At 44.4% G+C, this 22,097-nt stretch overlaps 1 protein-coding gene across 1 annotated transcript in view; it reads right to left on the bottom strand.

The window, feature by feature from the left end:
• prkcsh (protein kinase C substrate 80K-H) overlaps positions 1 to 22,097 on the bottom strand; it is a 77,942-nt gene that overhangs the window by 34,101 nt on the left and 21,744 nt on the right. The window contains exons 7-11 of the mRNA XM_043694863.1: positions 18,340 to 18,424; positions 16,221 to 16,299; positions 14,479 to 14,565; positions 13,538 to 13,735; positions 3,861 to 3,951 (exon numbers count right to left, since the gene is read on the bottom strand). Coding sequence (XP_043550798.1) covers positions 3,861 to 3,951; positions 13,538 to 13,735; positions 14,479 to 14,565; positions 16,221 to 16,299; positions 18,340 to 18,424 — 540 coding nt within the window. The remainder of the gene's footprint in view (positions 1 to 3,860; positions 3,952 to 13,537; positions 13,736 to 14,478; positions 14,566 to 16,220; positions 16,300 to 18,339; positions 18,425 to 22,097) is intronic.

The following is a 22,097-nucleotide window of genomic DNA, read 5'->3' as shown; positions in this document are numbered from 1 at the left end:
TGTGCTACAAAAAGAGTTTGTTAAAATACATGTTGCACATGGACTGCAGATTGTATTACACAGTTCCAACATTACCTAGTAATGTTTATTGCTGTTTGTTCAATATAGTGGGCTTTATTCTCGAAGTTTTCTCTTCGATATTATAATGCGTCTGCTTAAAAGAAAAAGTGCTAGACAGACCCTAGACAGAGTTTTCCATAGATTGGGTAGTCTGGTCTGGAATCCTAACACAGAAAATGAGAAGGCCATTAAAAACGGGTCTGTTCTGCCATTTAATGAGAGAGTGGCTAATCTGATCATCCTCAACTCTGCTTTCCTGCTTTTTCCCTGTCAAAATCAAACCATAACATGTAGGGGCAGAAGTAGGCCATTCAGCCCATCAGGTCTGCTGCGCCGTTCGATGACATCCTGGCCAACAAGTTGAACAGTAAGTTGATTCCCAAAACATAAAAGTATTCACAAGTAAGCAGAATCTTGGTTTCAAATGAATGACAAAAGCAGATTTCTCCAGGTACTAGAAATCTAAACTAAACGCAAAACAAAGGCTAGAAAGTCTCAGGATCTGGGGAGAGAAAAACAAAGTTGTAAGGTCACCAATTTGCATTGGGCTTTGAATGAATCTGCAAAAATATGGCCTCCTCTCAACCAGTTCATTCAGAACTTCCAACGAAGGGTCACCTAGCTGAAATAACCACACTGTTTCCCCTTCCACAGAGACTCCCACAGCTACTGCGTATTTCCTGCATTTTCTGGTTTTAGTATGGACTTGAAACTCGGTTATAAATCTAGTAATCTACTTCATGGTCACACTTGCAGAAATTATGCTAACTCACCGTGGCCTCAGCTGCCCACAAGAAAAAAAAACAGTTGAGTGAAAGCTAAAGTGCACACGCTTGGAAAATGTAATGTTTGTGATACGAAACAGGACATGTTAAGCAAGTCAATCAGTATTTGAACTCTCCTGTGCATTTCCAGGAACGTGTGTAATTTCAAGACTTCTCAAACCTCCCTCCTTTTCATCCCCTTCATGTACTCAATGTGTGCACTTCTATTTCCAAATGCTATTTGTCTCTACTATTGCAGAATCTGTAAACGGCAAATGGTGACACTTGCCACACTTGTGTGGACTATGTAGGGATCAGGAAAACGGGCTGCACTGAGGACAAACAAAACACACACACACACACTCTTGTCTATCCAGCACTTGCTTCACTGAAAGGCAGCTTGATTGCAGCAGAGGGTGGCCTGCTTCAGGTTTTATTCTGGCCAACAGGTCTCAACCTTCAGCCATTCTGGCTCCATTTTGCCTGTCAATTGGGTAAACAAGTATGAGACACCCATATGAATTAAATGGCGACACACCTGCAAATTGCGAAGAACAGAGAGCTGTAAATAAAGTGGCAATGCACCTGCTCTCTCCTCTTCTCTTGGCTGCTAATCACAGGTGAAATTAAAACATGTAGACAACTTGCATCCCCCAGTGGTGATCCTGCAGGGTATCACCTTGGTGTTTTGTTTCTATAATTGCAGGGACAAGCCCCCACGGAAAACGACACTTTGATGAACTGTCAGTTCTCATCTACATCGCTGTTGTGACTGTTGCTACCCAAAGGGCAACATTTTTTTTGATTAACTCTGTTTTCACTTCCATCAAAACAAACTGTTTTTAAATTGTTTAAAAAAAAAAGTCAAAAAACTATCCCAGTTGCTCAGCAAGTAAAAGCAATGTCTGCTCTCTACACTGGGCGAGTTGGGGGCACCGAAGATTGGCCTCAGTCCCGGGAGAGGGGTATAGAAATGCCAGGCAATGAATCAAAGTGCATGTGAATATCCAGTAAGGGAACATGGGCTTCAGCTATGCTACCTCTGGCAATTGAACAAACTGCTGTTAATGGTTGGTTAGGCTTGTAAAAGTATTTTTAAAACTTTTTTATAAAGCTATCAGTTATATAACCATTTCACAGCAGGGGACAGCAGGAGAGAAAGGAAGAAACATCTACAAAGTCCCAAAGTACGGGAGCTTCAAAGAATGAAAGGTGATGTCATTGAAGCACATAAAATCTTGTCTTGCTGCAGCAAACGCAGAGAAATAATGCTCCCCTGCTGCGGACTCTAGATCAGACAGAGAACAACGAGTTTCTCATTTCTGGATCAAGATGAGGAAAGAGATCTTTGCTCGCAGAGCTGTGAACCTTTGGAACTTTAGAGAAGCTGCAGACACAAGATTGAGCCCTTTTGGGGCAGAGGCTGAAAGATTCTTCAGACACAGAGATGTAGTGGACAATGTACGGTATGTACCAACAGGTTCAAGAACAGCTTCTCCCCCGCTGTTAAATTTCTCAACAGACCTCAAATCTAATGCTGATCTTGCTTTTGGTGCACTTTGTTTGCAGTTGCAAACCTAGCGGTGTTCAATCGCCCTATGATCTTTGTGTGGCATCGTGTACCTGTACTGCATGCAAAACAAACACTCTTCACTGCGCCTTGGTACCTGTCACAATAATAAATCAAATCAAACACAGGACTGAAGCAGAAGACCTCCCTTGATCCAGTTAAATGCAGACGTAAACGGCCAAATGGGTCGACTCCGACATTTTATGTTATGTAAAAATAATAAATGCTGAAACCTCTATTGAAACAGTCAGTGCAAATTGTTTTGTGCTGAATGGTCACCTTCTGTACTGTCTGCACTGTCCCCATGATGTATTCGCACTACAATTCTTTGCTATTCCACCTATTCACTTTAACAGACTTCTGACCAGTTTCTCCCTTCACCATGACTGATTACAGGCATTACGCTTTAAAAACAGACGAGCATTAGTTCCTTACATATAATTAATGTTTTCCCTTTCTATGAATCTGTAATATCAATATTTGAATGCAATATGGAAATGTGCCATCCATTTATAGCACCTAACAATCCATTTTCAAGCTGTCCAGGGTGGTTTATAAAATAAAGGCTTCAAATGTATCCAGTTTGACTCTTTATTGCTAGTCTGATATTACAAGAGTGCATGGGACCTTCTCATTTACCAAGACCAGTTAAAAGACCAAACCAGAGACAGAAAGGTCCCAGATTTGGTCCCCACATTGAGGGGGATTGAAGGCTCGCTGAAATTTGTCGCCATGTCAGCTCTGCTGCAGAAGAAAGCAGGATGGCCTATTCCAGACGACTGTTCAGAAACCTCTGGAAAATCGGGTTGCACAAAACTTCGCCACAAAGGAGCACAGAGATCACAGAGGGCTCTGGGACCGGAAGAAAGCAGAAGGGGAAAGGATTCTCACCAAACACTTGTTAGATTGCAGTCTCAAGGCCACCTATGCTCCGGACCTTGGGACTAGAGTTATTAGCTGTTTCTTCACTTTAAGCAACGTCAATTCACACAACAGAGGAATGAGGGGAAATGACACATGCTTTTTCACTAGCACGGTGCCAAATTCTTCAGGTACAGGTGATGCAGTCTGAAACCTGAACACACAACAAAATGGAGAGATGCCCACTTTGTTGTGAAGCGTGAATGTTGTTTTCATGGTTGGAGCGGGGTGCCGGGGGAGGTATGAAAGAAACAAAGGAGAATGAATAAACACCACAGGAAATGACATCACTGCAGGAAATGACATCACCAACCCAAAGAAACCCAAACATATAATAGAAAGCAGGAATTTTCAGCATTGCTTTGCATGAGGTCCACTGAAGATGTTGCCTAGTAAGGTAATGAAACGTCTGGAAATGAACCTTTCAGCTCAGCGAGCAAACCTACATCCAAAAGCTCAACCTAAACTACAAACCAAAAATAACCTCTAGAAAAGTTATAATTGTCTGTTGGATCTGAGACAGGACTCACAGAATAAGTACATACCATTAATCAGAGCCTGTGTTTCATCATCATATGGTGGCATTTTCTCATCATCTGCCTCATGCCTTTCCGAGAAATATGAAGATTGTTGGTCCTACAAAGAGAAAGATCGTTAATTGTCCAAGAGACTAATCAACGGGTAATGTTAAACATCGGCTACGTTCACAAACTAGATTGTCTTTGGAGGTCAGGGATAGGCCAGCAATATACCAGAGACTGATGTGCACCCCATTAAGAACTATTTACATCACACAATCATTAAGAAGTCCAGCAGCAGATTCATTTTAAACAGAAGGTCAATTAACCATTCAGAATAAAATGCCGTAGGTTTGAAAAAAATACTTGGAAATGTGTCAACAAAATCAGATGATGCATTTAACATTGAATAAACTAAACATGGGCTCACATCCGAGAGAGATTATTAACCTGGCACATGTACCCAATGTGATTTCATTGAAAAAACACATTAAGTAACTCAGAATTAGCTTTTGTAATGTACTCAAACAAGTACAGTGAAAAGTTTACAAGTCACCACTTAGGTACAAAGGTATCGAGGCACAGATATTAAGTACAAATTCTTCAGGGGAAAAGCATTAGAAAAATAAAACATTTTAAAAACCCAGCATTACACATCATCGGAATGTTTTTCCTCATCAGTACTCCAGTTCCCGATAGTTAACTTAAGAAAAGGGAAATCAAAATTCTGGCCTTCAAAAGGTCTGCACGGCTCAATTATTCACTGTCGAAAAGCACAGCGGGTCAGGCAGCATCCAAGGAGCAGGAAAGTCAATGATTCAGGCATAAGCCCTTCATCAGCAATGTGGGGTTGAAGGAGGTTAAGAAATAAATAGGAGGGTGGGGTTGGGGGTGTGTTGGAAGGTAGCTGGGAAGACGTTAGGTCAATGCAGGTGGGCGGGAGATAGCGAGAGGTCAGAGGGGAAGGTGGAGCAGATAGGTGGGAAGGAAGATGGTAAGGTCAAGAGGGCAGTGCCAACTGGAGGATTGGATCGGGGGGGGGAGGAATAAGGAAACTGGTGAAGTCGACGTTGTTGACACGTGGTTGGATGGTCCCAAGGCATACTTCCTCCAGTCGTCGGGTGGCTTGGATTTGGCAGTGGAGGTGGCCTAGGACTTGCATGTACTTGTCAGAGTAGGAGGGGGAGTTGAAGTGGTCGGGTTGATTGGTGCGTGTCCCAGAAATGTTCCCTGAAACGTCCCGCGAGTTGGCGTCTTGTCTCCCCAAATGTAGAGAAGACCACATTGAGAGCAACTGACACACTCGATGAGGTGTTTGGATGTGCAGGAAAATCTCTGCAGGATGTGAAAAGATCCTTTGGGGCCTTGGAAAGAGGTGAGGGGGGAGGTGTGGGTGCAGGGTTTACACCACATGCGGCAGCAAAGGAAGGTGCTGGGAGGGGAGGATGGATTGGTGGGGGGCATGGAGGGAGTGAGAGGGAATGGTCTCTGCAGAACACAGACAGAAGTGGGGAGGGAATATGTATCACTGGTGACAGGGTCTGATTATTGGTGGTGGAAATGGTGGAGGATAATGTGCTGTATCTGGAGATTGGAGGGATAGAAGGTGAGGAGCAGGAGGTTCTTTCCTTGTTGCGGATAGATTGGTGGGGTTAAAGGGCAGAGGTGCAGGAAGTGGAGGAGACCACCCTCTTGACCTGTCATACCTGTCCATCTTCCTTCTCACCTATCTGCTCCACCCTCCCCTGACCTATCACTAGCACCCCTCCTACCTATTGCCATCCCAGCTCCCTTTCCCCCAACCTGACCCTGCTATTTATCATCAACCCCCTTTTCCGCACATTCCTGATGAAGTGAAAATGCCCGAAAAGTCAACTCTCCTGCTCCTCGGATGCTGCCTGAACTGCTGTGCATTTCCAGCACCACACTTTTCAACTCTGATCTCCAGCATCTGCTGTCCTCACTTTCTCAATTATTCACTGGAAAAAGTAATGCAGTAGAAATTAGAAATGTTGCAATGAAAATTAATAGTGTAAAGTATAAACATAGCACTATGGTCAGCACCTCCCAAAAACACACTCGTGCGCAAATTAATTAACGATAGCAGTGAGAAGTTTTAATTAAAAAGCAGCAGCAGATCCTGATTGTTTTACGAAAATCTTTATTCCCTCTCAAGTGGGATGTACAGAAGTCAAATAGGCTCACTTGAGCTCACCATATTTTGATGCAAAGCATTTATACGGGACAGATCAATCACAGATTCAACAGAATAAAACCACTGGGCTAAAAGTCACAGTGCATATTCAAATTAACTCTGCTATTGCTACTTTTACCATAGAAGGCTGAGGCACAGAAATTATTAAAGTCCATCACAATCGTGCTATTGCTGAACAAAAGTCTTTCCTCTCCCTAATTTAATTTCCCCCAATTCTGAAGGCATCAACATAGTCCTGATACCTGTCACTAGCGTGCTCTTGTCAGTCACAGGCCAAAGCAGGTTATTTAAGTAAAGAGGCCTCATGTTTTCACTGCTGCATTTTTATACTCATTAACAATAACAAGCATGATCCATGAGGGACATACCCCAACCAGCTGAAGGGCAGAGAGCATTGAGGTCTACAGCACAGACCAAAAGGTCTTTCGACCTATCAAGTCTGATCCAACAAACAACTACCAGATGATTATTCTAAATCCATTTTCCAGGCCCATAGCCTTGTATACCTTGACAGGAAATTCCAGATTCCTGCTACCTTCTGACTGAAAAACAAATTTCCCCAACTCCTCTAAACCTGCTGCCCCTTACCTTAAATCCAGGTCATTGACCCCTCTACCAAGGGGAAAGTTTCCTCCCTGTCTCCCCCCCTCGTAACTTTATACATCTCAGTCATGTCTGACTTACACTAATCGCGTCATTCCCAACCAAAATTAAATTATAGGACGACCGTCATATCTGTGGAATTGTTTACCCCGGCTGGAATATATCACAGGGAACCTTCCAGAAACGGGGACCGGGTCCCGCCAGGAAGGTAAATGAATGGGTTTGCTTCTATCTGAGGTAAAATCTTGGAATGTATCCCGAGCGGGCATGGGGGGACTACTGTGCTGCAGAACAGTGACTGAACCAGAAAGTGCCTGGCCTGTAGGACCTGGTGTCCAAATGTATCCTTACCAAACAGACCTTTGGAAGAGCTTCATTTTACATATTTGCAAGGAGGTTTTTATCTCAAAGAATCACAGAACTGTTACAACGTGAAAAAAAAAAGCATTCAGCCCATCGGGCCTGTATTAGCTCTTCAAACAAGCATTATAACCTGGTGTCAATCTCCAGCTTCCTCCCTGTACCCTCGCATGCTGTTTCTATCTAAATAATCATCCAACACCTCTTGAATCTGTCACTGTACACATCTTGAGCTCAGACGGGAAAGCAAGATCTACAGTTAAAGTACAGTCAACTGTAAAAGCTGTGAGTGCAGAAGTCCTTAAAATGATCTCAAAATAAAACAAACTGATGATTAGTTAGATTTGGTGTTAAGCTACATGAGCACAATAAATGCTATTTTGATGGTCTACTTGATAACACCAACAGTTTACCGCTAAACCATACAAGAGTTCTGCTGAGGCCTCGTTTGGAATATTGTGAGCAGTTCTTGGCCCCACATCCAAGGGAGGAGGTGCTGTCATTGGCACGGGTCCACAGGAGGTTTACAAGAATGATCCTGGGAATGAAGGGTTTCTTATATGGGGAGCAGTTGAGGTCTCGGTCTGTACTTAATGGAGTTTAGTAGGTGGACGGGGGTCTTGACGTTTACAGAATACTAAGAGGCCTGGACAGAGTGGATGCGGAGAAGATGCTTCCACTTGGATCGTAGTCTTTCCCACACGGGCACGGCCTCAGACTTAAGGGATTATCCTTTAGGACTGAGTTGAGGAGGAATTTCTTCAGTCAGACGGTGGTGAATCTGTGGAAATGATCGCGTACCAATGCCAAGTCAAAAGACAGAGATCCTGATTAGTACGGTGATTAAGAGCTACAGAGAGAAGGCAGGAGAATGGGGTTGAGAAACATATCAACCACGATTGAATGGCAGAGCAGAATCGATAGGCCAAACTGTCTCATTCTGCTCCTACGTCTCATGGCGTTATCGCTTAGACTCGGTATCTTTACTGGAAGCACACTTTGGTCGTCTACTGGGAACACTGGGGAGACAATGCGCACACCTGCACATACACACCCACAGGATGGTCCTCAGGCCTGTCCACTGCACCACAAGTAGCTGGCAAAAGCAACTGCAGCAAAGGCAGTGAGAAAATCTGGTCCTCAGGAGTCAGGGGAAAACAGAAGATCTTGATACATGGCAGGAGTGGAAATGAAATTTTGTGACAGCTGCAAAGGATACATGATGGAATACATTCAAAACTGCCTCAAACTTGATAAATATAACCCGTGTGGAATCACTCTTGGGGTTGACCGAAGAAGAGCACCTTTATTTTCATTAAGGACCCCGCTCTGGTTTAATTGGCAAAATTGGTATGCTGAAAAATCCCATGGATATCTAAATGGCTGATGCTAGTATTTTTTTTCCTCTTTTTAAAGGAACACCCTTAGGCATTCCTATGAGTTATTATATAAAACCAAATTACTGACTGGGAGTGAATTCAAAAGAGATTTTTCAATTCATATTGAACTGTAACAATATCACAATGAATTAGCTGCTCAGGGGATTGAGATTTCTAAGCGAGAACCCACTCCATCACTCACACAGTCGGATCCAATGGTAGGTAAGTAAATGCTCAGATTGATCAGCTTTGTCAGTCAGTGCTGAGTTTCCCAAAAGAGCCGAATTTAAAACAGAAACAATGTAAACCTGAATGAGGTGGCACAGTGGCTCAGTGGTTAGCACTGCTGCCTCACAGCGCCAGGGACCCGGGTTCAATTCCACTCTTGGGTGACTGTGTGGAGTTTGCACGGTCTCCTCGTGCCTGCGTGGGTTTCCTCCGGATGCTCCAGTTTCCTCCCATAGTCCAAACATGTGGAAGGCTAGATGGACTAGCCATGGAAAGTGCAGGGTTACTGAGATAGGGTAAATGCGGGGTTCAGGGATGGGATATGTCTGGGTGGGAATGCCTCTCAGAGGGTCAGTGCAGACTCAAATGGGCCAAACACACTGTAGGGATTCTATGACTTAAAATTGTCCAGTTCTTAACCCCTTACCACTTCAATATCTTAAGAATTTGTGAATGGTATTGAACAGTTAGCAATCATCAGCAAACAGTCACTTCTAACCTTCTTTGGGGCAGTAGAGGGTTATTGAAGCAGCAGCTGATTTTTTGCCCCAGTACTCTCCCGCCAAAAACTGACATCATTACCTGAAGGGTGACCAACTTCTGGAATCGTTCCAGACACAAGACAACACGGAGTATCATGGTGGCGTGCCCCTGTTTGAAATGGTCAAGTGTTATAAATTTTGTCTCTTGGGGCAACCAGGCACCAAGAGAAGGGATAGACAGGACAGCAGTACAGAATTCTGCTTATTCACTTTCTACTAGTATGGCTCAGAGCCAAAAGGAACACCATAGCATAGAACGCACTTCTGAGGAAGGAAAGGCTGGAATTCTGCATTGCCCTTGATCAACCCTGCAAAATGCTGGAGAGGGAGAGAGAGCGCGCAAGTGAGAGCGAGAAGCTGACAGAAAGGGAAAGAACATCGCAAAAGCGCAATGATATTCTTCTCCAACAATGGGCTGCAGCTCAGGAAGAGTCCACTGCAGAGTCATTGCCGAAGGACATGACTGAGGTAATGAATGAGTACTTTGTAACCACCTTCAGTTCAGAGAAGAGGATTCTGTTGGTGCAGTACTCAAAAGAACATATAACAGGAACACAGAGGAGGTACTTGTAAAACTCAGCATTCAAAATAACATGAAGTCATATAGTCTGATGGAACACAAGGATTGCTAAAGAATTAAGAGTGAGAAGTCCCAATGCAGGAAATATTTTCTAATCAGCCTGTTCAGTGATGTTATTAAACACCTTTAGGACATAACTTGGGCTTCCTGGCCCACAGGAGGGACACTGCACTACAAGGACCCTAGTTCCTCAGGGTAGTTATATTAAATTAATCTGTTTGTATATGTTATGACATACATTTGGAGCAGGTGGGACTTCTACCCAGACCTTCTGAGCCAGTGGAAGGGGCACCACCACTGTATCCCAAGGGACCTTCCACAACCTCATACTAAATATTTTCCGATCAAGATGCTCAGAGATTTTATTGCTCAAGTCTAAAGCAGGTGGGACTTAACCCCGGTCTCCTAGCCCAGAGCTAGGGACATTACCAATGTACCACAAGAGACCTAAAATTTTTAAAGGAGGATTGGATGGGATTTTATGACAATTAATGACAGTCATTGCTCAACAGACTTTTAATTTCAATTTTTTTTTTAAAAATTGATTTCAAATTGCACTAACTGCCACGGAGGGATTTGAACATTAAGCAGCAGCTCTGGATTATCAGACAAGTCACATTACCACAACAACACCAGCTCCTGAGCAAAGCTGAAGGAAGTGCACGCGCAAGGGAGGTCACTAAGGACAATGTGTAATTGTAAGTACTTTGGATCAATCTGTTTGGGGACATGGACAACCCTGCTGTTACCCAGGACAGTGTCCTAAGCCCAAAAACCTTCAGCAGCTTTATCAATGTCCTCCTGCCATTATAAACATTTTCTAAACACCCCTGTTCAGAGACATTATTACATACCTCTGAAGCAGGTGGGACTTGAACCTGGGTCTCCTGGCTTCCCTCCAATAGAAGATCAGAACTGGGGATACTTGCTGATCATTGCACAATATGCAGCACTACTCACAAGCTCTGAGATATTGAAGCAATTCACATCTATACAGAGAAAGGGCTGGATAACATCTAGGTATGAGCTCAGAAATAGCGAGTTATATTTGCACCAAGTGCCAAGCAATGACTATCTCCAACAAGACTCACCACATCCCCATGACAGTCATGGCATAATCGTCACTGAATCCCCCACTAACAACATCCTGAGGGGGGGGGGTTTACCATTGATCAGAGACTGAACTAATCCAGCCAATCAATCAATTTCTGTGGCTACAAGAGGAGGTCAAAGGCAGAGACTACTGTGACAATAATTCACCTCCTGTCACCATAAAGATGGTCAGGAGTGTGATGGAACACTTCCCAAGCTCAACAACATCCAAGACAAAGCAACCCGTTTAGTTGGCAACACATCCATCACCTTCAGCGCTAACAGCCCTCAGCACTGACACAAATTGGCAACAGTACGTTTCCTCTGCAGTCCCACAGCAGTAACTCACCAAGGCTCCTTCAACAGTAGCTTCCAAACATGCTACCTCGCACCACTTAGAAGGACAAGGATAACAGGTACATGGAGACATCACCACCTAAAAGTTCCCCTCTCAGTCACATACCATGCCAAAAGCACTGGAACGCCCTCCCTACCAGCACGAAGATGGACGGGAATGGTTTCACATGACAGCTCACCAACCTCTCAAGTTCAATTAGGGATGCACAGCACTCTCTGTGAATGAATGAAATAGAAACTGTAGAGGCTCTGGCTACATTAAATTGGCCATAATGGCCAACCCATGTAGACCTCCGAGCAGCACCAGATTGCCCGAGGAATGCAATTGTTACAGCACTGTTTAAACAGGAGAGAATACACGCTCAATTATTGAATAATCAGCCTAATGTCAGTGGAAGGGGATGAGCACAGACAATGATATGGGACAAAATGCACCAGAATTTGAACTTATTTTTAACCAACCGATTCAGAAACATTATGACACACCTCTGGAAGGAGTTGGGATGTGAACCCGGGCCCCAAATTCAGAGGTAGGGTCACTACCACTTCACAGGAAGACCCAAATCGTAATTTTAAAAGTCACAGGCCAGGAATTGAAAGCTAGCACTGATTTATTGAAAACAAGTCACGTTCATCTATTTAATTTAATCCGTTGACTAATTAACAGAGCGTTAATGAAGGCATTGCAGTCCACATATGAAGTATGAGGAGAGACCAGATTAGTTGGGACTACACTCACTGGAGTTAAGAAGAAAGAGAAGGGATCGCACAGAAATCTAGAAAATTCTAACAGGATTAGACAGGATAAATGCAGGAAGGGTGCTCCCAGTGACAGGAGAGTCCAGAACCAGGGGGCATACTTTATGAATATTGGGATTGATATTCTGGACTGAGATGAGGGGAAATTTCTTTACCCAGAGAGCAGTGAGCATGTTGAATTCTCTGCCTTGAAGTGGGTGAGGACAGAACAATGAGTATTTTCAAGAAGGAGATTGATACATGAATTGAAAAGGTTGAGGGATATGGGCCAAGTGCTGGCAAGTGGGACTACATGAATTTGGAACATCTGTTTGGCATGGACAAGTTGGATTGAAGTGTACATGTGTACGACCAGCTATATAGTTCTTTGGGCTAAAGGATCAAAGGGTATGGAGCAAAAGTGGGTACAGGGGACTGATTAGCTGACCATTTTGTACAGCAGAGCAGCTCAACAGGCAGAATGGCCTAATCCTGCTTGTATTTTCTATGTTTCTATATGGACTTTTGAAAGTCTCCTGTCTAATATTAAACTTGCTCACTTCCCAGGTGCACGAAGGATGTCTGCCGCCTCCCAATCCCTGCAATTTGGCCCCACGGTCCTCATAAACTATCAGATTCTGGAACCCTGAGCATTCCCAGATTTAACCACTCCACCATTGGTGGCCAGTGGCTTGGCAACCGAAGTCTGTAACTCCCTCGCCAGAACTCTTCGCACAGCTTTCCTCCTTCAAGATACTCCCTGAAATATACCCCTTTAACTGTGTACAGCTGACCAAACACTGCTTTATATGGTACCTCGTCGCATTAATTTTACCAGGATAAGGAACAAAGAAAGTGGGAGTAGCCGCCTTGCAGTGGAGAGGATAATGAAGATACTCAGTAGAGGAGCTCAAAATCGTGAACAATTTTGAACTCGTAAATCTGGTGTGGTGGAAGCATTAGTGATCAGAGAATACAGTTAAGGTGCCTGGTCAAAGAACTAGAGACATGATGGTTTGTTTTTGTATACAGCAGCGTGTCTGAATGCTCTGCCTGACAGGAAGCTAATTCAGCAGCAACTTGCAAAAGGAAATTGTTTTAACACTTGAAAGGAAGGTAATTTTCAGATTATGGGGGGGGGGGGGGGGAATGGACAGGCAGAAGTGGTGGGATGTCTCTTTCAAAGATCTTGTACAAGCATGATAGGCGGTGTAACCTTCTTCCTGTGCTGAATCACTCTGTGTTTGTAGGGGCTGCCATTTAGCTGACAGGAGTGAGGGAGAAAATACAATTTGCTTTTCCTGGGTCTGCTGGGTGTAGTGCCAAAGAGGTGTTTCATTTCCCACTGTCGAGAAGTCAGAATGCTTCAAGGCAGTCATTGCAAGGCAGCTGCCATGGTTACAGTCAATGCTTGCTGATTGAAAGAGTGAGTGTGCAGCCCTTAAACGCTGGTCGTGTGTGGCAAACTAGCTGTAGCTGGACCATTATCTCACACAAAGAACAGCTATCCTTTGCTGTTTCTGGCCTTGCATACTGTGGGATGCATTCAACACGTCGAATGCGTTTAAATCCCGCTGTGCAACCCAACCACCTCGCTTTTCTTTCATTACCTTATAATCTTCTTCGCCTCCATCATCATCTTCCTCGTCATCGTCCTCGTCATCATCGTCATCATCTCGGTCCTCGCCGCCACCATCCTCCTCCTCCTCGTGGTCATCCTTCCTCCATTCTTCCCGGGGAGATTTCGGTTGGCTGTCTGCCCCCTCCTCCACAGGAACCTCCGCAGGTGGTGGGCTTTCAATTACCGCCTGGCAGAGCAAAAAAGGAGGAGATGGTCTTTACGAACAGGGCTCGGATTCAGCACAATCCTGGCGAAACGTTTAAAACAGACGTAGCGTTCATAGCTTGAGCATCAATTCCTCTGACAGCACAGCAGGCAAGGACACCTGCCAGTCTGAGATAAAGCTGCATGAGTCAGGACATGCTGAAATCGACACTCTGGGTTTACTGATCTCAGCCTTAGCAGCGTGACTGGTCTCAGTACCTTTACAAGGAAAATGAAAATTGCTACTCCCAGTAACTCCAACGTGTCTTAGATCCAAAAGGGAACAAAATTTGGCTTGGCTACAAAGCACTGCACATCCAAACTGCTTCCCAACTCTGACCAGCTAGATTCCTAGTAGTCAGCCTGTCGAGTAAGAGCCCAGAAAAGGAGACTGATATATGAATAGGAAGGGTTTACAGGGATACGGGCCAAATGCTGGCAAATGGAACTAAATTAATTTATGATAAGTGGTTGGCACGGATGAGTTGGACCAAAGAGTCTGTTTCCGTGCTGTACATCTCTACACAGTTCTTAGGGCTACAGGGATCAAAGGGTATGGGTCCAAAGTGGGACCAGCGGACTGATTAGCCATGATCAGCTGAATGGCAGAGTAGTTCAGCAGGCCAAGCAACTTCCAGTGAGCCAAATCCAACCAAGAAAGCTTAACACATGCTCAGCTAATTCTACACACTAGATAGGTCTAAGTGGAGCATGAATTATACCAACCTCAGACTTGTACTTGTCTCGAATACCTGCCCAGATTGACTCTTGGAAGCCACTAAGATCAACTTGATTGAGACCTCCCAGCAAACTCTGGAGGAGAGAAAAGACGCATTGTTTTTTTTCAGCCAATAGGTAGCAAGATGTTGAACATTTCATCTCTGTCAACACCTTCTTTACTGGTTTAATTTTTCCCGGAACGAAGCCTGGCCACATTATGGGTGCGATTTAATCATCTCGGATCCCTCCCATTCTCCAGAGATATCAGTGAGAGTGAAAGCCACCCCCCCCCACAGTCTGCCACATTTCTCCAATTCCCGGTTTCAGTGCACGGCATTAAAAACGTATACAGCCACTCCAGCAGACACGGCTTGAGATGCAGAAAGAAATGAAATTCAGTTCGCAGACCAATCCGTCTGCCAAACTCCAGGAAGCCACTTGCTACCAGCCAGTCCTGCAGCAGATCTCAGAGGAGAAAGTGAGGTCTGCAGATGCTGGAGATCAAAGTTGAAACTTTATTGCTGGAACAGCACAGCAGGTCAGGCAGCATCCAGGGAACAGGAGATTCGACGTTTCGGGCACAGGCCCTTCTTCAGGAATGTAGAAGGGCCTTTTGCCATACATTCCTGAAGAAGGGCCTGTGCCCGAAACGTCGAATCTCCTGTTCCCTGGATGCTGCCTGACTTGCTGTGCTGTTCCAGCAATAAAGTTTCAACTGCAGCAGATCTCACTCTTGTTAGGCTGCTGGAGACCAGGCTGGGCATGGAGCCGACATCAGCTGACACAGTGCGTGAGGAGGGGGAAGGTGGAAGGCAACAAACGAGTGCATAACACAAGGAAGAACGTAAAGCAGAACGGGAAGTCCTGGAAAAATAAAAGGGCAGGTTTGGAAGAATGTAGGGGTAAGGCGGGGGTCAAAAAAAAAAATCAAATGCCATCCAAAACACCCCAGCAATTCTAGTGTCAGGAGGCACTTGGAACCATCAATTTCCTCAAACAAAAGTACGACTTATTTTTCTTATTGAATTGTTACTTTTGCCAATCTTCCAACGCTGGTTAACAATTCCTGCGCAGTAGTGAGGAAAAAAGGAATAAGATGATCCTGAGACAGCACCTTCCAAACCCACAACCACTTGCATCCAGAAGGACAAGGGCAGCAGGTACTTGAGAACATCACCCCCTCCAGGCCACTCGCCACCCTGACATGGAAACATACCGCCGTTCCTTCACAGTCTTTGGGTCAAAATCCTGGAATTCCCTCCCTACCAGCATTGTGGGTCAATGCACAGCAAGTGGACTGCAGCGATTCAAGAAGGCAACTCCCCCCCCCCCCCCACCTTCTCAACAGCAAATAGGGATGGGCTATCAATGTTGGCCAGCCAATGACACTCAAGTCCCCACAAATGAATTTTTAAAAAATCCCCAAATGGAAGGGATATTCGGAAACAGTGGATACCACTAACAGGAGCACTCAAGAAGCACGTACACAGGGAAGTCTGTTATAACCGAGATGTACTGCTCCACAAATATACTTATGGTGCAGAGAGTCTCATTAAAAGTGAGATCTTTCACATCAATGATCTCCAGCAATAACACAGCTTCACTGTTTGGACCCCAACATCTGCATTATAATGGACTTCTAATGTGCTCCAGATCCATCCTCTTCAACCTCTCTCTCTCTCGACCCCAACCAAGGAACAAGCATTAGTATGATACAGTAACCTCACAAAATACAATTTCTGCTGTACCTCAGCTTCTGGCTCAGACACCACACCATCTCCATCGCTGTCCAACTCTGCATGAGTCTGAATTTCATTTACTGAAACGCTGAAACAGGAAGAGAGAAATTCCATTAACTTACTCTTTTTCTTTATGAAAGGAAATCAGCGTTCAAAGATTCCATTGGTGTGTTTTATTCAAAGACCACAGTACGTAACTCCTGAACCTAACAGGAGTTCAGTTGAAACAGAGGCAAAAGGAATGAAAAATTGCACTCCAAAATTAATTTTGTCTAATCAGGAGATGGTCTTTAATCTTGGTAAGTAACTTAACTATTTAAAAAGGAACAATACTCCCAATAGCAAGAAATAAAGAGTCATGTATTTTTCTTCTGGTCTTTCATCAATGTTATTCCAATTTCTTTATCCAGAGGTAATCACTCTAATAGGGGACACAGCAAACTGTGGACATTTCCTCCATTGTACACTCAATTTAACTTGCTCATCACAGGAGAAAGCATCCTCTGAAACTTGAAAGGGTTCTAAAATAAATGTATAAGGATGTTGTCGGGGTTGGAGGGTGTGAGCTATAAGGGAGCGGCTGAAAGGCTGGAGCTACTTTCCTTGGAGGGTTGGAGCCTGAGAAGTGACCTTAAAGGTTTACAAAATAATGAGGGGCATGGATAGGGTCAATATTCAAGGTCTTTTCCCCAGGCTAGGGATGTCCACAACTAGAGGGCATAGGTTTAAGGTGAGAGGGGAAAGATTTAAAAGGGACCCAGGGTGCAACGTTTTCCATGCAGAGGATGGTGCAGGTATGGAATGAGCTGCCAGAGGAAGTAGTGGAGGCAGGTACAATTACAGCATTTAAAAGGCATCTAATGGGTATATGAATAGGAAGGGTTCAGAAGGATATGGACCAAATGCTGACAAATGGAACTAGAGCAGTTTAGGATAATCAGGATGGTATGGATGAGTTGGACCAAAGAGTCCATTTCCGTGCTGTACACCTCTATGACTCTATGTACTAACAGTTTACTGAAATACACTATTGGGCTTTTTAGCTCCGGAACATTTCACATCAGGAACACCAGCTCCCAAATCCACAATCTCTACTACCTTAGTGGACAAAGACTGCAAACCCATTGGAACACCACCATCTGTGAATTCCCCTCACGCTGTTCTAACTTGAAAGAAATTGTTGCTGTTCCACTTCTGGACCTGGGTCAAATTTCCAGAACTCCCCCACATCAAGGCGGAAGCACCTTTGCCACCTAGGCTCAAGGTGGTGGCACACAAAGGCAAATAAATGTTAGCCATGGTAGCAATACCCACATGCCATGAACAAATAACCAAAAGAAAACACCACAGATACAGCAATGCAACAGTAGGGGCGGCGCGGTGGCACAGTGGTTAGCACTGTTGCCTCACAGCACCAGGGACCCGGGTTCAATTCCACCTTCGGGTGACTGTCTATTCTCCCAATGTGTCTGTGGGTTTTGCCCGACTGCTCCGGTTTCCTCCCGCATTCTAAGGATGCGTGGGTTAGGCGGATTGGCCATTCTAACTTACCCCATAGCATCTAGATGTGTTGATTAAAACGTCTGCTCAGGCTTGGAGGGTCGAAGGGCCTCTTCCTGGGCTGTAAATTTCCTTTGTGCTTTGTTTTTTTTTGATTAGGTGGATTAGCCGTGGGAAATGCAGGGTTACAGGGAGAGGGTGGGTCTGGATGGGATGCTATTCGGAGAGGTGGTGTGAGGGCCGAATGGCCTGCTTCCACGCCATTGGAATTCTATCAACACAAGCAAGTCGAATCATTTGTAATTTATCCAAAAATAAGTGGGGAGGGAAAACAAAAACTGTGTTACCAATAGGCCATATTTTAAAACCATGCTTACAAAACTGAGCAATTCTAAAAGAGCTGAAGCAAGACTGGCATAGTCCCAGATAGTTTTGACTGGCGAGCATGCTGGAACAGATTATGCAGGGGGTTTTGCGAATACTAAGCAGGAATAAACAACGCTGCCACTTGGAACAACGTATCCAAATCTCGGGAAAGCAAGGAAGCAGATCTAGTACTAATGTACTTTTACATGGGGGGGGGGAAAAGAAAGAAAGGTCAGTCAGAACACAAAGCTGACACACTCACAAGCCATCCTCGTTGTCATCCAGCTCCCTGAATGTTTCAGCGGCCTTAGCCTTCTCCCTCTCTGCTTTACGTGCGGCCTGGACCTCTACCAAAAAGAAAAGGAATATTGAGAACCACCTTGTGCAAATGCATATTGCGGTCAAACCGCTCACAAAATGAAAGCAAGCTACTGTATACAAGTCAAGATCATTGCTATCCTATTGATATATTTTCTGAAAGAGAAGCTGCTTTTTGTTTTCTGCTATGTTTTCTTAATCGTTTCTTGCGAGCCAAGGTCAAAATATTGTGTCACAATATGGAACACAATAAGTCTCATGCCATCATAGAATAATCCTAACTAAGAGTCTTTTGTTGACATCACAAGGTATTGATACTCTGTACCATACACTCCCACATCAAGGACATGCAGTACAGCATCAGCTGTGGTTAATACAAAAAAACGGCGACAACATTAAATTGGAAAATGCTACAAAGGATCACGCAGATTTTGGGGGGTAGAGGGGTTCAAGGCCCTATTTGAAATCTTGCATTTTAGCAGCTGACTTTAAAGCAGTGTTTCCAATGCTTAGGATGCCAGCTGAAAATGTGAACATGCCACATTTTCTTTCGCAACGTTCCTGTGAAGCGCCTTGGGACGTTTCATCGTACTGAAGCCGCTACGTAAATACGCTTTTAAGTTGTTGTTAAAACACCCCACCTCACTCAATTGCAATGGCATTTATTGATGCGCTCTGCAGAAACAAGCTGTACCATGGTATGCTGAATCCTATTCTCCCCTGCATGCTGGAGTGATGGTTCACACGACTTTAAAAATAATTTGCTCGCATGAATTATTTATCAGCTGGCAAGCTCCTCTTCATTTTCCAGAGCACTAGAGGCACACGAGGATTGGAGATTTGTTTTATATTTGATGAGCAAAAGAAAAAGAAGAACCTCTCACCGGTGACAGTGATTTCCAGACGTTCTCGCACTAATGCAAATGGAAATCAGTTGCTCAGTTTTGTAAAGGCCTTTCATAACAAAGACTAAACAGCAGTAACTTGTCACTGCGGAGCTGTAGAGTCACTTTACCAATCAAGCGATATCCCTTCTCAGTCGTGGTGACAAGATTATCAGTGCTGCTCTTACAGCAAGAAATGGTTAGCTGTTTGCAAGCTAGGTACATGGCTGAGATATAATGACCTGAGAAACAGCAAATATAGAGCAATCTTTGGTAGGTTGGGGGGTGGGAGTGAGGTCAGTGGCAGTGGAGAGCAAAGGAAGAGCCTGCTATACTGGAGAGAATCAGAATCCCTACAGCGTGGAAACAGGCCATTTACCCCAACAAGTCCACACTGACCCTCCAAAAGAGTATCCCACCCCAGACCCATTCCCCTATTACTCTACATTTACTCCCCACTAATGCACCGAACCTACACATCCCTGGATGCTATGGGCAATTTAGCACAGCCAATCCACCCTAACCTGCACATCTTTGGAATGTGCAAACTCCACAGAGACAGTTGCCCGAGGCTGGAATCAAACCCAGGTCCCTGGTGCTGTGAGGCAGCAGTGCTAACCACTGAGCCACCGTGCTGCCCCCAGAAGGGGGCAAGAAGGGAGGAAAAAGGGAAGGGAAGAAAAAGCTAGATATAGCAAGAGAAACATTGATTCACTTGTTCAAGTTTAAGCCTCGGTCTCTTTTCAAGTCCTCCTAAGGCATTTTCACATTGTACAAAATCAAAGGGTTCATGAGAGTGAAATTTCTAATTTGTGGCTATAGAAATGGCAGTACGCCTGACATTAAGGCTCTCGGGTGACATTCCCTTTTGTTCTCCTTTGTTTTGTGAACCAGTCAAGAATCGAAACAGCAGAATCGGGCCATTCTGCCCATCAGGTCTCTGCCTTCTCTCTGGTGAGCAATTCAGTCTAATTTTTCCACTTGCACTAAGTTGGCCTTTTCAGCATGACCCACCCAGGTGGGCACAAAACACACTCTCAGGACTCTGTTAATATCATTTCACATTCAAGAGTTGCAGCGAACCACCCACAATTTACCATATTGAGCACGTTCCACTTTCCTCCCGCCCCCAACTCAATTAACTTGCTCAAGATTGCAGACTCACCAGGTTATCAGCCTGGAGAGAGAAGTCAAATACACGAATCCTACCTCTCCACCCATTACCCCATTCTAGCAAACTAAGACACTTTGCTAATGAATGTTTTTATTTTGTGATTCTTTTTTAAATGAAATGGGGAGGTGGGGGGGGGGATTATTTTGTTGTCGCTTGGTTGTTGATGTGCTTTGGAAAATTGTCCAAAAGCAGGTTTTATCTATAAGACTGCAGAAGGCATTTGCATCTAACATACACATAGATAACAGGACAGAGCTGAACACCAGCTCAAAAGATAAGCAGTCAGTCACAAGCTTATATAACTGAAATTAACTTATTTGCTACATATCCTCTGAAGATAGACACACATCATCTGCTAACCAAGTTCACAAATTCACTGACTTCTAATCGCTGATATGAAAAGGGAAGATAACATTTGATGGGTAATATGCATGTTAAGAAGCAAACACTGGAGCTTAGCACCACCATGTGGCTAGACATGAGACTTACTGTACCTGCAGAGTAAATTCAGCTGACAGCTTCTGCAGTTACTCAGTGAACATTTCCAAGGAATAACAATGGTGTAAAAACCTAGGAAGTCACAGGTTCAATCCCTAGTCTCGGTGGAATTGGATGACTGCACAGGACAACATCAGTTGAGTTGCAATGACTAAGCACAGGCAGGAATGGTCATTCCTGACAGCCACAGCGACCGAGAGAATGGAGGATTGTGCCCGAGGAATCGGGATGAGCCTTGACGCCTCTCCACTGCCAAACACGTTGCCAAGAAACTGGCGTCAATAACTCGGCCAATGTGACAATGCAACCTCAGAAATCATTCAACGTTTTAGCAGAAGGAAGCAGAGCTTGATGTTGGGCATTCTGCAGAGTTTAGACTGGGCCATCTCTAATTTCCCTTCATGAGAACCAGCAGTGGAGGGGATGCAAGTACTCCTCCAGTACTTGCACTCTGGAATAAAAGGCTTTCTTGCATAAACAAAATAGCTTTGACTCAATACAGAAGCATATCTTGCCTTTTAGTTCTAATGACTCCAGGTTATCCGTGAGCAGAGGAGGAACGTACAGGAGACGATCTTGATTGAGAGGGGTGGTGGGAGATGGTGGAACTGCTGACCAGAATGACCAGTTTCTGCGTTGTAAACACTGAGCAACACTTTGTAAACCCTTGTGCAAAGAAACAAGTGACAGGAAAGATATAGACCATTGGCCACGGAGACATGGTCTTAATGACCGGCAAGAAACTTCAGCAGAGGGAATTATTAGCCAGAGTGTAGAAAGGTAACAGTTAACAAACCCAACACTTCAAGGGATTCAAGAACACTAATCAGGAGGCATAATCTCTCCAAACTAACAACTACAACTATTTACACAGACAAATTGTTTTCATAACATCAGGAACAGATAAATCATAAGGTCTTATCTGTAATGTGCACCTTTAATGTCGGCAAAGATGCACTTAGAAAGGAGCAGAGTTTGCAACAGAGGGCTCAAAACATTGAGCCAAAAGTGAAAGCTAGTTACACTAATCAAATATGCAGGACATCAATAAAAGTCTGACATCTCATGCACTCCACCACATGCCCGATGTTTACTCAAAACAGATGCTGCTGAACTACAGAAGGGAAGGATCTTGCAAACAATTCA

Source organism: Chiloscyllium plagiosum, chromosome 8, assembly GCF_004010195.1.
Source record: "Chiloscyllium plagiosum isolate BGI_BamShark_2017 chromosome 8, ASM401019v2, whole genome shotgun sequence".
Classification (NCBI taxonomy): domain Eukaryota; kingdom Metazoa; phylum Chordata; class Chondrichthyes; order Orectolobiformes; family Hemiscylliidae; genus Chiloscyllium; species Chiloscyllium plagiosum.
Note: the sequence above shows the minus strand (reverse complement) of the source record. Positions and strands in the feature narration are given on the sequence as shown.